General features: G+C 34.2%; 1 protein-coding gene across 2 annotated transcripts in view; it reads left to right on the plus strand.

Moving 5' to 3' along the window:
* LOC128997806 (aminopeptidase N-like) overlaps positions 1 to 14,490 on the plus strand; it is a 117,700-nt gene that overhangs the window by 25,125 nt on the left and 78,085 nt on the right. Inside the window, exons 1-2 of one of the 2 annotated variants that reach the window (XM_054423527.1) lie at positions 10,428 to 10,497; positions 14,126 to 14,242. In XM_054423527.1, the coding sequence (XP_054279502.1) occupies positions 14,129 to 14,242 (114 nt within the window). In that variant the 5' untranslated portion in view covers positions 10,428 to 10,497; positions 14,126 to 14,128. Of the gene's footprint in view, positions 1 to 10,427; positions 10,498 to 14,125; positions 14,243 to 14,490 lie in introns of those variants that run through there. The other variant, XM_054423526.1, reaches the window with a different exon arrangement.

The following is a 14,490-nucleotide window of genomic DNA, read 5'->3' on the forward strand; positions in this document are numbered from 1 at the left end:
CTAGTTTGTTGGAATAAACAGCCATTTATAATATCATCAGACATGATTTGCGAGTTAAGAAAAACCCATCTGCTAATATATAAGTGGCTCCGTCAACAACTTCTCATGAAGATCCAAATCTCGTAATCCTGTAGAAAAAATCAATAACTGTTGCTGCTCTATATAAATGGAACCACTATTCATTCAGTATAGTCACGTATTTAAGGAATTAAAACCTGACCGCAAAATGGACACCCTCCCACCCCTAGAACCTCCTCACCAACCCACGCATACCTACACTTTACTGGAAAATGGACTGACCGCAAAATGGAAAACATCATACCGGGACCTCAGGGATCAAAGTCCCGCACTCCTACTCATTCCAGCCCACAGAAAACATTTGGCAATATGCAAACAAGAATATGGCATGTAAATAACCAACAACATCCATTTTATGGTTCCATTTTTTATTTGTGGAACTTCCATTTTATTTGTGCATAATATGTCCAAAAACAAAATGCCATTGTAATGTAACATGCCTTATTCTTAGTCAATTATACTGACACAGTCGTTTAATAATAGGATGTGTTGGCTAATGACGTACCAATGAAAACCCACACATTCTGATGCGCTAAACTTATATCTTGGCTTAGGCCTACCTGTTGCTTTTGTAATCGTTAGTGACATACACAATACAATTATTGTATCTTCTAGTAAAGCATAACAGGGCAAGGTTTCTGAGCCCAAGTGCTCTGAATGGGATTGCTTTTGTAAAGAATAAACTATTTAATTGAATGTACCATTTTATCAGGGATTTAATATTCATGTATCATACATTACTTTATAAATTTCAAAATCATAAAATAGCAGAATGTGTAATCACAATTACCTTGTATCTATGTTCGTTCGAAGTACCTGAGGAATTCATTTACACTAACATGGATATTCAGCGTCTAAGATCTTTCCTCGATGAATGCAAATCGCTCTTCAATTTTTTAAGGAGGAAGAAGAGCAATGGCCATTGCCATCTTTACGATGTTCTTTACATTTGGGTTGTTAGCAATTTCATTTGCCAGTCCCAGCGATCTGGTCTTCCTCCAAATAGCCTATTCAACAAAATGTGTACATCAAAATTAGGAACGTGAAATATGTTATTCTTTAATACGATTATACTGTACAGTATAATAATATACAATAATAAAACGTAATAAGTTTTTAGGGTGGCTGAAAAGTAACTAGGCCTATATAATAATTCAGACAGTGATATAACATTTTTACTTCATTGGTCGGGCTCGTTGTAACAATTTATTTGTAAAACAAAACATACATAAATAGTATTAGCGAATTTCCCTATTGAGAAGTAGCTATTACCATAAGTGGCACAGTGAGACCTGGGCCCGGGACCGATTTACTTTTTCCTTTTCATGTTGCCAAAGACTAAAAACATTAATCGTTTGCATTGTTATGTATATATAGAAAAGGAGAAAAACAGGATACCATACTCATGTTATTTTAGAGAGAGATACGAGGATCTAACAATACCAATGAAAATTTACTTCAATGTAATAAATTTTTTTATTTAGTCCTTACTGACGGTTTTTTGTTCTAATAAAGTTTGATCACTAAACATAATGAAAGTTTGCAGAGCCATTGTTAAGGTTGCTGCTTCAATCCGATTGAGATTATTACAAACATATTGTAAAAAAAGCATTGATTCTTAGTCGTACATATTTAAATTGCCTTGATGAAAGCTTACGTTGGCTGTTACTGGCTGTTAGGGCAGTTTGCAGTAAACGTTCAAAATCTGTTATGATTAATGTAGGACTTAACTCTGGAGAGAGTTGTTTTATAAAATCAAAAATGATTTCACGTGATCTCTGTGTTCGCCTCTCCATTAACACATAAAACAGTGTGTAAGCCTGAAACTTTAATATAAAGTAACTGTAACACTTAATTTGCTCACCCGGTTCAACATCATACACATGATGGTCAGTAACTGACATGATGCCGGAAGGTTTGGGCAATATTTGAAGGTTCCGTCCACATGCAGTTCCGACACCGTGTTTAGTTGGCTCATCATAGTCAGAGAGCCGAAAACTAAGCTCGTCCCGTGATGTGCATCATTGAGGGACGCAAGGAAGGACGGTCCTCCGCCCACTGTTGTATTAAACCAGCGTTGGCGTCGTCACTGAGTCTATCTCCCAAACTTCCGACGAAACCTCTAGTGGGGATCTGTGAAAATATCAAATAAAACACAATTATTTTATAGGGTCAATGACGACAGGGCCGTGCAAAAAGTTTTGCGCAAATAGCACAAATATGTGAGTACAATAGAATGATGTTATACAATTTGTTTTATTACATATTTTTTGACTGTATTTTATAATATCATGGAAATTATAGATAATGTACGTCTATGTTTATCTTTTTAACGTCTCCTACAAATTAAACACCACGAGCAATGCGCAATCCCCTGGTAATCTGGATTTAACAAATCCATGTTTCTCACATGGACCACTTTATGTGGCCTGCTCTCATGTTGAAAAACTAAAAAATCTATTTTTTTACGCACCAAACTGAAAAAAATAACATTGTTTATTATTTAATTATATCATAGATAATATGTACTAATAAAAATATAAAAAATTGAGTGCTCTAAAAATATTAAAGACCTTCCAGAGATTCAGTATGGAACGGTCAACTTTCTTGAAATCGCAACAAAGTGCGACGTGTATGCTAGTATTTCTATAAACAACACATATTTATTCCCCATTTAAAAAACAGCAGCTTTAACAAGTTCCTAGGTTTGCGCTACGATGAATTTAAAAAGTGTTTCGACCAATGATAAAATATAGGATAGATCTAGGGTGTTAGGATAAAATCTATAAATTCGCCAATGCCAAATAATATCAACATACAGTATTTAACTTAGGCCTATCACAATTGTGTTTTATTTTAACTTCAGGACGTATATCCCATTGTGTGCATTAGATGATAGTTATTTTGTGTTATTTTAGCGATGCTTACCTACACCTAGGTATATTTATAAACTTAAAACTTATTAGCCTAAATAAAAAGTAACTTTTAAATGCAATGAAAAAAATAAGTTTATTGGTTACTTTAACACTAGTAATTCACTGTACCTACCGGGTTAGGACCTTTCATATAAATATATTTATTAAGAAACACTTTTAAATTCTTTACAATCTTATTCCTTCAGAACTAAATCAGAATTTCTGCCTTCATCGGTAAATTAAAGTAGGCCTACTTTTTATTTTCGTACTTTACTTTTACTAGCTGTTAACCAAGGGCTTCACCCTGTTTGACTTAAAAGTATTAATAAAACTATTGATTGGTTAAGTTAAGCTGAGATACCCCCCCCCCCGCAGCAAGCCTGACGACTAAGCGAATTTCCATTTCTCTAAATTGATTTTCTTCAAGTAAACTTATTTAAATAACATTATGTTTAACGAGTACCTAAGTTTGCTGCTAGAAGGAAACTAATAAGTTAAAGTGTACTTTTAGTAAAATGCTAAATAACTTAGTGTAGGCCTAAAATAAATAAATTTGCCAAGATTGATCAAATTATATCCATAAACAATTAAACTACAACATTTTACAATATTCTCCATAAAAATAGCATGGGAATTTTAAATTAATTTTTTTTTTTTTCTCCGTTACCAATGACTGTGTACAAAAACACTTTGACATACTAGATTATTTGCTTTTTAAGAGAGAAATTAGGAAGTTTTGTGTTTTGAGTGTCAAAAATGAGAAAAACCATTTTTTAGCCCATAAAACTCCCCGTTTTGTGGCCCCGTACACCCCCGTTCCCATGGTCTAATCATGCTGGTTCACAAACTCATTCAAGCTTATCCTGCATTACACCTTTAAACAAAATTTCATCAAAATTGGGCAAAAATTACTAAAGCTATCGCGTTCACGGATGTAGGCTATATATATACCTACATATTTAACTATTTGAACGAATGGTGTTTTTGGCCTCAGGGATTATGAATGGTTGTTACCTTCAAATAAATAAATAAATAAAATAAATAAATGAAAATGAAAAAGTAAATTGTGTAAATGTTTGGGCTTAATTTTGCTTAAAGTTTTAAGAGGGCTTGATTTAATTGATTTTGCATTTTATGTGGATGTTTTATTTTATTACTTGTAGCAGGGCAAAACTCTTTAGATCATGAGATTTTCATTACCTATTTTACCGCGATTGCAGAAGACGATATTGACGTTTATTTATTGCAAGAGATTTATCTAGGATTTTGCCACGATTGCGGAAAAAATGTTTTCCCCGTCACCTTGGGTCATGTAAAATAGTAGACATTGGGCCGTGAATGCGGAAAACAATGTTGTTATCTGATGATGTCCTAGCCCTTTGAGTGCTTCGAGCGGGTGAAACACTTTTATTTGAGGTTTACCAGGCCTACATGTGGTGTTGCTTCTAGGAATGCCGACCATTTCCCCTCATAAATGCAGGTGTTTAGGAAAATCATCATAAAATACTTATTTATTAAACATTTTTGGCCTAAATTTGTTTTGTTTTATAGATTATTAGATCGTGCATTGTAAAATACCGTACTAATTTTAAGTTAGTTGGGGTTTCATGAGTTAAAATAAAATATTTTCATAGACAAGACAGAAAAATGGTGCAGTTTATTCTCATTTTCAAAGTTTTCGAGTTATAACATAGGGGTAAGCGGGGGGAATTGGGAGGTATGTTTTACAAATGTATCTGGTTAAAAGGCCACTTTTCCTATTTTTGTTGTTAAATGCCTACTTAAGTAATTTTATAATACAAAAAGCTATCTTTTTCATGTTTTATTTTTTTCCCGCAGTTCCCAAAAAAAATTTAAAAAACTAAAATGTGTTTTACCACCCAATTACCCCCATGGGGGTAATTGGGTGGTAGGTCAACAATCCATAAACACTAAATGCTAATTAAAGTTGGGAAATTGGGTGTTATATAGGAAACTAAAAGCAACATTTTTGACTAGGTTTAATAAACAAAAAAAAAATTTACCATAAATTTTGTGGTGACAAACATATTTTTCCTAAACTACTTACGCACATGAAAAAAAATCTTTAACCACAATTAAATATTATGGCCTACAGTTTTTAAATTCATAATATAAAGAGTTCATTAATAATATTAACAGGAAAATAGGGACAAATGTTTCTCTAATAAGGTTTAAATTATGTAATATGGTCTCAAAACTTTAGAAAATGAGGCACGATTTTCCAGTCCTTCGCACGATATAAAACAAGGGAGGCTGTATAAACTAATGTACTGTAGGCCTAATGCACTAGTTTACTACATCAGCTCAGTCGCTACTGCAGTCTCTTTGCCTATTTAAGTAACTATAATACAATTTTGTGACTTTTTTTAGGTCTTCTGGGTTCAGTCCAATGTGCCGTGAACTCACGGGTATTGGGTGGTATAGGGCTAATGGTATTGGTATAGGGGTAATTGGGTGGTAGTGGTGAAATACCAAAACAAAAACTCTAGTGTGAATTATATTCACAAAATATTATTATTATTGCCTTTTTTAATTAAATTAAGCCAAGGAAACAGTATTAGCTCAGTTTTAAAATTTACCACCCAATTTCCCATAAGGGGGTAATTGGGTGGTAACATTTTTGAAAAAAAAAAGAAAAAAATAGAAGTAGTTTTATTATGAAAATAAGTATTGGGCATGTTCTTTGGTATATTTTTATTCATTTTATGGTGAAAAATAATGTAATTTCACATGTATGAAAATTTTAATGCATTTTATATGAAAGATTGAAAAAGTTTGCATACCACTTTTAGAATCGCGAAATGACAAGGGTCTCTAAAACTATTTCCCTCCTTTAAATGTTTAAAGGTACAAATCTGAAAAGGTTATGGCTTATTCTTGAAGAGATTGGCTGTCCATACATGTCATTTAAATGTTAAAATATCAATAAATAAAAAATAAAAAAAATTGTTAAAAATTTTACCACCCAATTACCCCGCCCACCCAATTCCCCCCCTTACCCTAATAACACAATTTAGAATTATTCATTGACATTCAATTTACATTCATTTTAAAGAGCATTAAAAACGAAAGAGAAATCATGTATAACCAATGTATTTATTGTATAATTATGTCCAAAAAGAATATGTATAACATTTACTACAAAGAGGTCTCACAATAGTCTAGACTCTACCTACTAGCAAACAACCTAAATCACGCTCTAGGACTTGTGTTGTTGCAGACAAAACTATATCATTTTACATTTGACTGTATTTTATGTTGTTATTGTTTTTGATTATAAATGTTTATAATTCGAATTACTATTAGAATAGTACTATTATTAGAAGCCATGCACAAAATACACACGGCAAAATAAAATCATGCACCTAATAGGCCTAACTTACCAAGTCCAGATAAGTTACCGGTACAAGTTATGTGATTAGCCACAAACTAACACCAATTGCACGAATAGGTTGTGATATTATAACTTTTTAAAGGATTAAAATGTTTTTTAAATGATTCATGACCACAACCAACCAAACTATTCATAATATACACACATTTATTAGAATATAAATAAACAGTCTTAAGTCTAAACAACATCACACGACACGATTCACGACACGAACCAGCTGTGTTAAGCATAAAGCCGTCAATCATTGATTGCGTAATGGGTAAAGAAGGTTTTTGATTGGTTCATTGCTTGACCACATCACATTTCTCAGCTCCATTAAAAGAGTACAGTAAAAGAGCAAAGTAGTTGTTGCCAACCTCCTTCTGTCGCATTTGATGTGATTTACAGCCAGCTTTTCTGAAATGTAATACTGTATGAAGTGATTTTCTTAGCATCTCGCTCCGAGACACCAGCGTTTCTCGCGCTACCTTGACCGTCTCGCTACGAGGTGCTTGGCACTCAAGCAACGACAATAGTCAAATGTAAAATAAAATAAATAAAATAAAATAAATAGTGCGTCTCGGAGCGAGACGCGGCGGCACTCAAAGGGATAGGTTTGGCTGCAATCACGGTAGACTATGATAATGTTTCTTGTTTCTTCCATGACTACGGGAAGTATTCACGATTTTGCCGAGATCATGGAAGACGATGATGACGCCTCGGTGCCTCAGGATATGCCGTGCCAAGCTAAAGTGCAAGTTTAGGTGGTAAACATGTGATAATGTTTTTAAAGATGTTTGGGAGATAGGGGCCCGGCAAACAAACTTGCGGGGGGTCCATGGGCTCTTATCGCCGCCACTGAGTTTAGTTAATTAAATAAGTTAGGTCATCAGGTTTGAGTAGCATGATGCCTATTTAAGTTGTAGCTTATCTCCTAAAATATTGAAAAGTGGTAACTTAAGATAACTCTCGGTACAAAATATTGTTTGTTAAGTTTTAATTATTCCTTTTCTATTGCCAGTTTCCTTGTCATCCTTTATGATTGAACATATAGCCTGAAGTATGGGCAATTTACGCAAGGTCACACACATGCACAAGCACTATCTAGGCCTAAGTTATAGGTTGAGTTATTGGTAGATTGTAGTTGACACAAATGTAGGCTGAAAATCCCAATTCATATGATAATAGAAAACCCTCCATGATAATGAAAGTGGCTTAAAAGCACCTACTTTCTAGCAACTAGAACTAACGGAATAACGGTGGCGGCGGCACTCTCCCTGGGCAGTTCTAGCACCAAATTTTGGGCCAGTCAGCCATTGGTCTCACCGAAGCCGAACCGAAGTCCGACCATCGGCCGAGGAGGAGAAGGGAAGAAAGGACCAAAGGGGTTTAAAACGTGAAAGTGAACCTAAAACTGCGGATTCGATTCCATTCCATTGGTCCATTCGTTTTCCAAAAATATCAGTGTTTAGCCCGTAGCCGTTATAATAAAATTCGAATGAAGAAGACTTTGGGAAAACCAAGAATGATAAACCACAAACCCATGCTAACCATAGTAGTAGGCACATAATATATTTACAGTATAATTAAATTATATTTAAAAAAAACCTATTGATTTAATACGTAAGAAGGACCTGACATGGTCACTGGTCTCATTACAGAGCCAAAGGAGGTCGATCACGTACCACCACTCCTGTAACTTAAACAAGCGATACATGCAATGATTTTGAAGCATATTAGATTAGCATATATTAGACTAGACATGGATACAGCTGTGGTATTGGTAAACCCAGGAATACTAGGACCATGCTAGAACAGACTCGGTATGGATCAATCATGATTACTGGCCCAAAAGTAAATATGGCTTAGCATTGGTTAAATGGATATTTCTTAAACATATATGTTAATGTTATTGGTATAGGATTCGGGCTACATAATTTGTTTGTGTTTATGATGCATCAATCTATTCTTATATTTGTGGATAAAACACGCTCTTCGTGGATTTCGTCCTTATGCATCAGCTAAAGACAATTTTAAATACCCTTCACCAGAAAATGTCAGCAAAATCGCCAAAGGTTACACGAAAAACTAAGTTGTTAGTATGCAATATTTCTTTCATGTTGTTACATGTGATGATAATGCAAATAACTTGTTTTTTGTCATATATATATTACACTAGGCCATTAAGGCATTAAAATTGGATCCATGTGTGTAGCCCCTGAGCTGTTGGACATAATGTAAGACTAAATTACTTACGTAATTCCCGTCACAGCTCAATAAAATATGTCTATTCAGGACATGTTTCGGTGTTAAAACACCATCGTCAGCTTCAGGTACATAGTGTAGAGTTGATCAGTTGTTAACATCGTCAGAAGAATAAATAAACACAGTACGGACACGAATAAATACATAAAACAGTTAAACATTTAAAATACCCCCGCCGCAGCAAACCTGCAGACTAAGCGAATTTCCATTTGCCTGATTGGATTTACACTAAAATGTCTCCTTAAAAATATCACATTTATTCCCTATTTAAATAGAATGAGTTAAAACACATACTTAGGTTTGCTGCAACAGGGAGGGTAAAAGTGTTTTTTTATGTAAAATGTTAATAGTTAGTAAGAAATAAAAACATTTTCCAAATTTGGGCAAAATATGTTAATAAACAAGCAAACTACAACAGTTTACTTATTCTCCATAAGAATAACATAGGAATTTTAAATTTACAATTTTTTGGAATTTTCTCCGTAACCGATAGGCGCATTATAATGCTTCAATATACTAAATTATTTGTTTTTTTAAGCTCTACAAAATAGTTTAGAAAGAAATTGCAAAATTTTATGTTTTTTGGGTCAAAAATGGGTAAAACCCATTTTTACCCCATAAAAGCCCCCATAAACCCCCGTTCCCATGGTCCGATCATGCTGGTTCGCGAACTCGTTCGAATAAACGTAGGTTTACACGTTTGTACCAAATTTGATCAAAATCGGATCATTTTTGCTCGAGTTATCGCGCTAACGGACACATATATAAATATATATATATATATATATATATAAATATATATATATATAAATATATATATATATATGAATTTGAACGAATGGTGTTTTTGGCCTCTAGGGACCTCAAAACGAAAAAAAAAATCGGTCCCGGGTCCAGGTCTTACCATGAGTACTACGGTAATAGCTTATTCCCTATATGGGAAATTCGCTAAAAACAGGCCTGTTCTAACAAAGATGACCGACCGCACAGGTAGCAAGGGACTTATTTATTCTTCTGACGATGTTAACAACTGATCAACTCTACACTATGTACCTGAAGCTGACGATGGTGTTTTAACACCGAAACATGTCCTGAATAGACATATTTTATTGAGCTGTGACGGGAATTACGTAAGTAATTTTAGTCTTACATTATTAAAATTGGGATTGTGGTAAAATGCTGAGTAATTATTGTGTTTTTGTTTATTTATACATTAATTGTACAACAATTGTTTCGTCTTTTACCAAATCACCAATGAAAAGTTAATATTAAAATCAATATGCAAACCAGTCATTAGGCCTACTTTGCCACTTTGGATTATAACGCTATTAATTTTGAACCAATTATACCAAAATAAGATATAAAATTAAATTCTACAAGCGTATTTAAATTGATAAAGTATAATGATATATCATATATTATATAATTATTGTATTATTCTTAAATATTATAATCTACGGTTCTTCATTATGTAAACAGCTTACTGAATCTAAAAAACATATTTTTTGTCACTCAAATCACTTTTACTTTCTGTTATGTCACCTGTCCTGACAAGTTAGTTGTTTCAGATTCAGACCAATGACAGAGCTTATTGTTGGAACACATCAGCTGATCAGCTGTCGATAGCTCTGTCTTCTTATCTTTATCTATCTTGCCTTCGTTTTCATTTGCATAACCTCCAACCTCCAACCTCTCAGTTTAATTTGTTTGGTTTTTGGTTTTGATTTTAATAATACTTCAGTTGAGTTGACCAGTTTTTGTTCAAAGCTAGCTAACGTATCGAAGGCGTTTTCAAGACTGTTTACTGTTTTTTTATTACAAATAGTAAAGGAAGAATGGATTCATGTAAGTAACATATGAAATACACTTTTACCTATATTTTGCTAAATCTGACTAGCCTAGGCCTAATAAATTTGTAAATTTATGGGATGAAATCATCGCTGTTATGTCCAATGCAATGTATGTTTTTTCAAACTAACTTTGCATTGGACATGTTTTCTGTAATAGACATTTATATGGGGAGGTATAGTTGCACTAGTTTTGTGGCCCAACCTTTAAACAATATGTTTTTGTGTTTAATAGGCCTAATTCGATTATAACTTCATACAACAAGCACCAATTGTAATGGTTAACGAGCAATAAATAGTCCAGGCTACCCACCTTAACCCGTGAGAGGTCAAATAGCTGTCTAAATGACCGGGTTTTGTGTTTTTTTTTGCGTAATAATCATATTTATTGGTTGTTGGTAATTCGGTATCGTCGGCCTTTACTGAGCATAAGGGTAAAAACACAGTGGAGCAGGGCAGGTAGCTGGTAGCCTGGCTGGTCGCTTACTCGCTTAACTGCTGGTTACCTGGAGGGTAGCTGGGACATACACACAGTGGCGCTCAGTACAGTCGCTTGTCAGCCGCCGATACTAATATTATCACTTATAATATTAGTGGTACAGGATAAACTTTTGTTTGAATCCTAGTTCATTCGCTATTTTATTCTACAGATCGTCGAGTACGTGACGTTTGTGGTGGTCCGGATGGGCTTGTTTCCAAATGGCACATGGATAATAACCTCTGATATTAATTTGTCTACGTCCATTATTTTATTTCATGTAAGCAAAACAACTTCCAAATAAATCAGCTAAAACAAACAAACAACGTATATACAGAATGCGCAGTGAAAGGTCCCGCGTGGAACTTGCAAACTCGAGAACTCGTGGCTGTCAAGTTCTGCTATTTGCGCATGCCCCAGTCGAGCCTTCCCCGCTTGAAGCTCCCAAACAATCGACTTGGCAATTCTTCTAGCTTGCCGCCTAGCTTACTGCTACCATCTCGGCTACCTGCTAGGCGCGACTGTGTGCGTACCCATAACAACGCGTGCTTTAATTCTACGTCGCAGTAAGCGATTAAGCGACCCGCCAGGCTACCAGCTACCTGCCCTGCTCCACTGTGTTTTTACCCTAACACACCACATTTCAGGCTTTTTGCCATCCTTCACCTCCTCATTTCAGTCTAGTGACAGCTTTTTGTCATGTACTTTTCGATTCCATCGTGTGTGTCTCCTTGTGTTTTGAAATTACTGGTCATTAAGACAGTACCAAAGACGGTATTTATTCCGTATAGGTGCCTCCAAACGAATTTTTAATTTTGATATCTTACTATATAGTTTTTTACCTCCTGAATCCAAATATACCATTATTTTTCACCGCTGATGAATATTTCTCAAGATATCACCGTAAAAACATACTTAAACATTACGATAAAAAAGATAGGATGGATAACATTTCAAGTGATTCTGTAGTCAAATAACTTAATGTTCTCTATAATAGGGGGATTTTCTACATTTATTATTGTATTCTATTGAGTATTGTATTGTTCAGCTTGTTTTTTGTTTTTTTCATCTATGTATTTAGTATTCTATTGAGTATTGAATATTGTTCAGTTTTTGTTTACATCTATGTATTGGCTTAGCCGTTGGCATGTATAAATAAATAAATAAATAAATAGGAATTTCGTCACATTATGGAGATATAGATGGACTGGTGGACTAATTACATGTAGTTCTTATTTAGGCATGTCTGGGTGGTAGGTCGTGCTGTATGTGAATTGGTGACTGCATTAAGTGTTTTGAAGTTAGGTTGAAATAGTAGTTTGAAGTGTTTTTTCTGGATTTTAATTTTACAAAAACAGTCTGAAGGCGACATAAACTAACAACTTGATACATTATAACCTAAACTTTAACTTACCTAATCTAACCTACCTTCAAAGGACTTAATGCAGCCACCAATTCACATAAAGCACGACCTATCACCCTGACATGCCTTTTGTGACATCAAAAGGAGTTTGCTTACCCATTCTAGAGGTTTGGTTAGGTTAGGTTATGTTAGAATAGCACCATTTTATTATGTAATTTCTAAACGGCGAAATATAAATCAATAAATCATTAATAAGGATAAAATACTGGTAACAATACCACATTATTAACTTATTGGTCTTAGAAAGTGAAAAGTGTAACTTAATCAGGTGATTTTCATATTGCAGAATCAGAGTTAAATAATTAAAGTTGTCACTTCCATTTGCTTGACTATGATTGAAAACAATCAGCTGGTTGGTTTACTTAACCCATAGTTCATTCCACTTGTAAATGTCATCCATCCTACCTTGTTTAATGTAATGTTGTATATTATTACGGCGATATCTTGAGAAATATTCATTAGCTGTGAAAAATAATGGTATATTTGGATTCAGGAGGTAAACAAAACTATAAAGTAAGATATCAAAATTAAAAATTCGTTTGGAGGCACCTATACGGAATAATTACCCCAAAGACTGTCAAAACACATTGGCTAGACGTGGAATCTAGGCTAATAAGTAAAGTATAGGATTCCATCATGACTGGTCCATCTGTTGAGAGAAATGAGGATGTTGAATGTTTATATTGACGCTTGTAGGATATTTTCTAATGCACCTTTTCTGTGAACCATGGATGAGAGACGTGAAAATATTGATGATAAAAACGAATGTTAAAACTGAAGTGGGTTTTTTTTATCTTTACAAGACAGTGATGACTTATAGTTATTTATAGTCTAACTGAACTATTAGTGAATTTTTTTTTATAATTGCCTATACAATACAGTTTGCTTCATATGTAGGCCTAGGCTATTTATCATTTATAGGTAGCCTCCATAAAAAAAAAAAAAACTTTGAGGCATTATTGAGTTAGTTATATGTAAAAAATGTTTGAAACACAAAACGGTCAATTTGCGAACCAGCTTGATTGGACAATGTAATGTGCAGAGCATATAATTAATAAGTATATGTGCATTTAATTTAAACTACTTTTAATTGAATAGATTTGCGAACCAGCATGATCGGACTATAGGAACGAACAGGAAACCTAAGTCCACTCTAATTAAACCTAATATTTATTTAAATAGAGAATAAATCCAACCTTTTAATGGGAATATTTTAGTATAGGCCTACTGAAAATCGAATCTGGCAAAAATAGAAATTCATTTAGTCATCAGGTTTGCTATGGTGAGGGTATTACTTACAACTAGGGAGCAAGCTGGCGTAGTGGTTAGTGGCGTACACAGTCCCTGAGGTCCCAGGTTCGATTCCCACCAAGTCACCAATGGATTTTATGCAAGTGATAATGCCGCAACCCCTAGGTCTAGCCTGAAGTAATGTGAAAAACAATCCCAGGCTCGTGCCTAGCGTCCTAGGAAAAAAAACTGTTTTTCATGAACATCCTTTTTCGGGTAAAAACCTAACATTTTTAAAAAACCTCCATAAATTATTACTTATTTACTTTGTGTTTTGAGTAACCGGACACTACTTTATGAACACAGATAGTTTGATTTTAAGTAGATTTTGATTTTATAAGTTATTAGCTCTAATAGTACTAACACTTTATATAAGTTGCTTTATATAAGTGTTTTGTAAAGCATAATGCCTCTAATTTTGTGTATTTGTTGTAGTTGATGGCGTGTCGAACCTTGTTAGCAAGTTTGTTACTGACAGCTGTGAGCGCCAATGTGGTACCTCGAGGTTACCGTCTAGACCTTTATCCGTACCCAGGAGATGGAGTATTTAAGGTGATAGTTAATTTTTAATCCCGCCTAGTTGTTATTAACATTTAGTCGATATTGAACATCACTTTTATTGTCTGGTTAAAAGGTGTCCCCGGATAAGAGGGAGTCTACTGTAGTTTACTTTTCATACACACTTAGTAATTAGTTGGTAATTTCATTTGGAATTTCCCTTTATGGCTCAACCAATAAGGGCAACTTAAAGTATATATTAAGAATGAAAAAAATGCAATAAGAATAATTTACAACCTAAA

The sequence above is a fragment of the Macrosteles quadrilineatus genome, unplaced genomic scaffold (genome assembly GCF_028750875.1).
Source record: "Macrosteles quadrilineatus isolate MER2022 unplaced genomic scaffold, UCM_ALF_1.0 Scaffold_7__1_contigs__length_78375512, whole genome shotgun sequence".
In the NCBI taxonomy this organism is placed as follows: Eukaryota; Metazoa; Arthropoda; class Insecta; order Hemiptera; family Cicadellidae; genus Macrosteles; species Macrosteles quadrilineatus.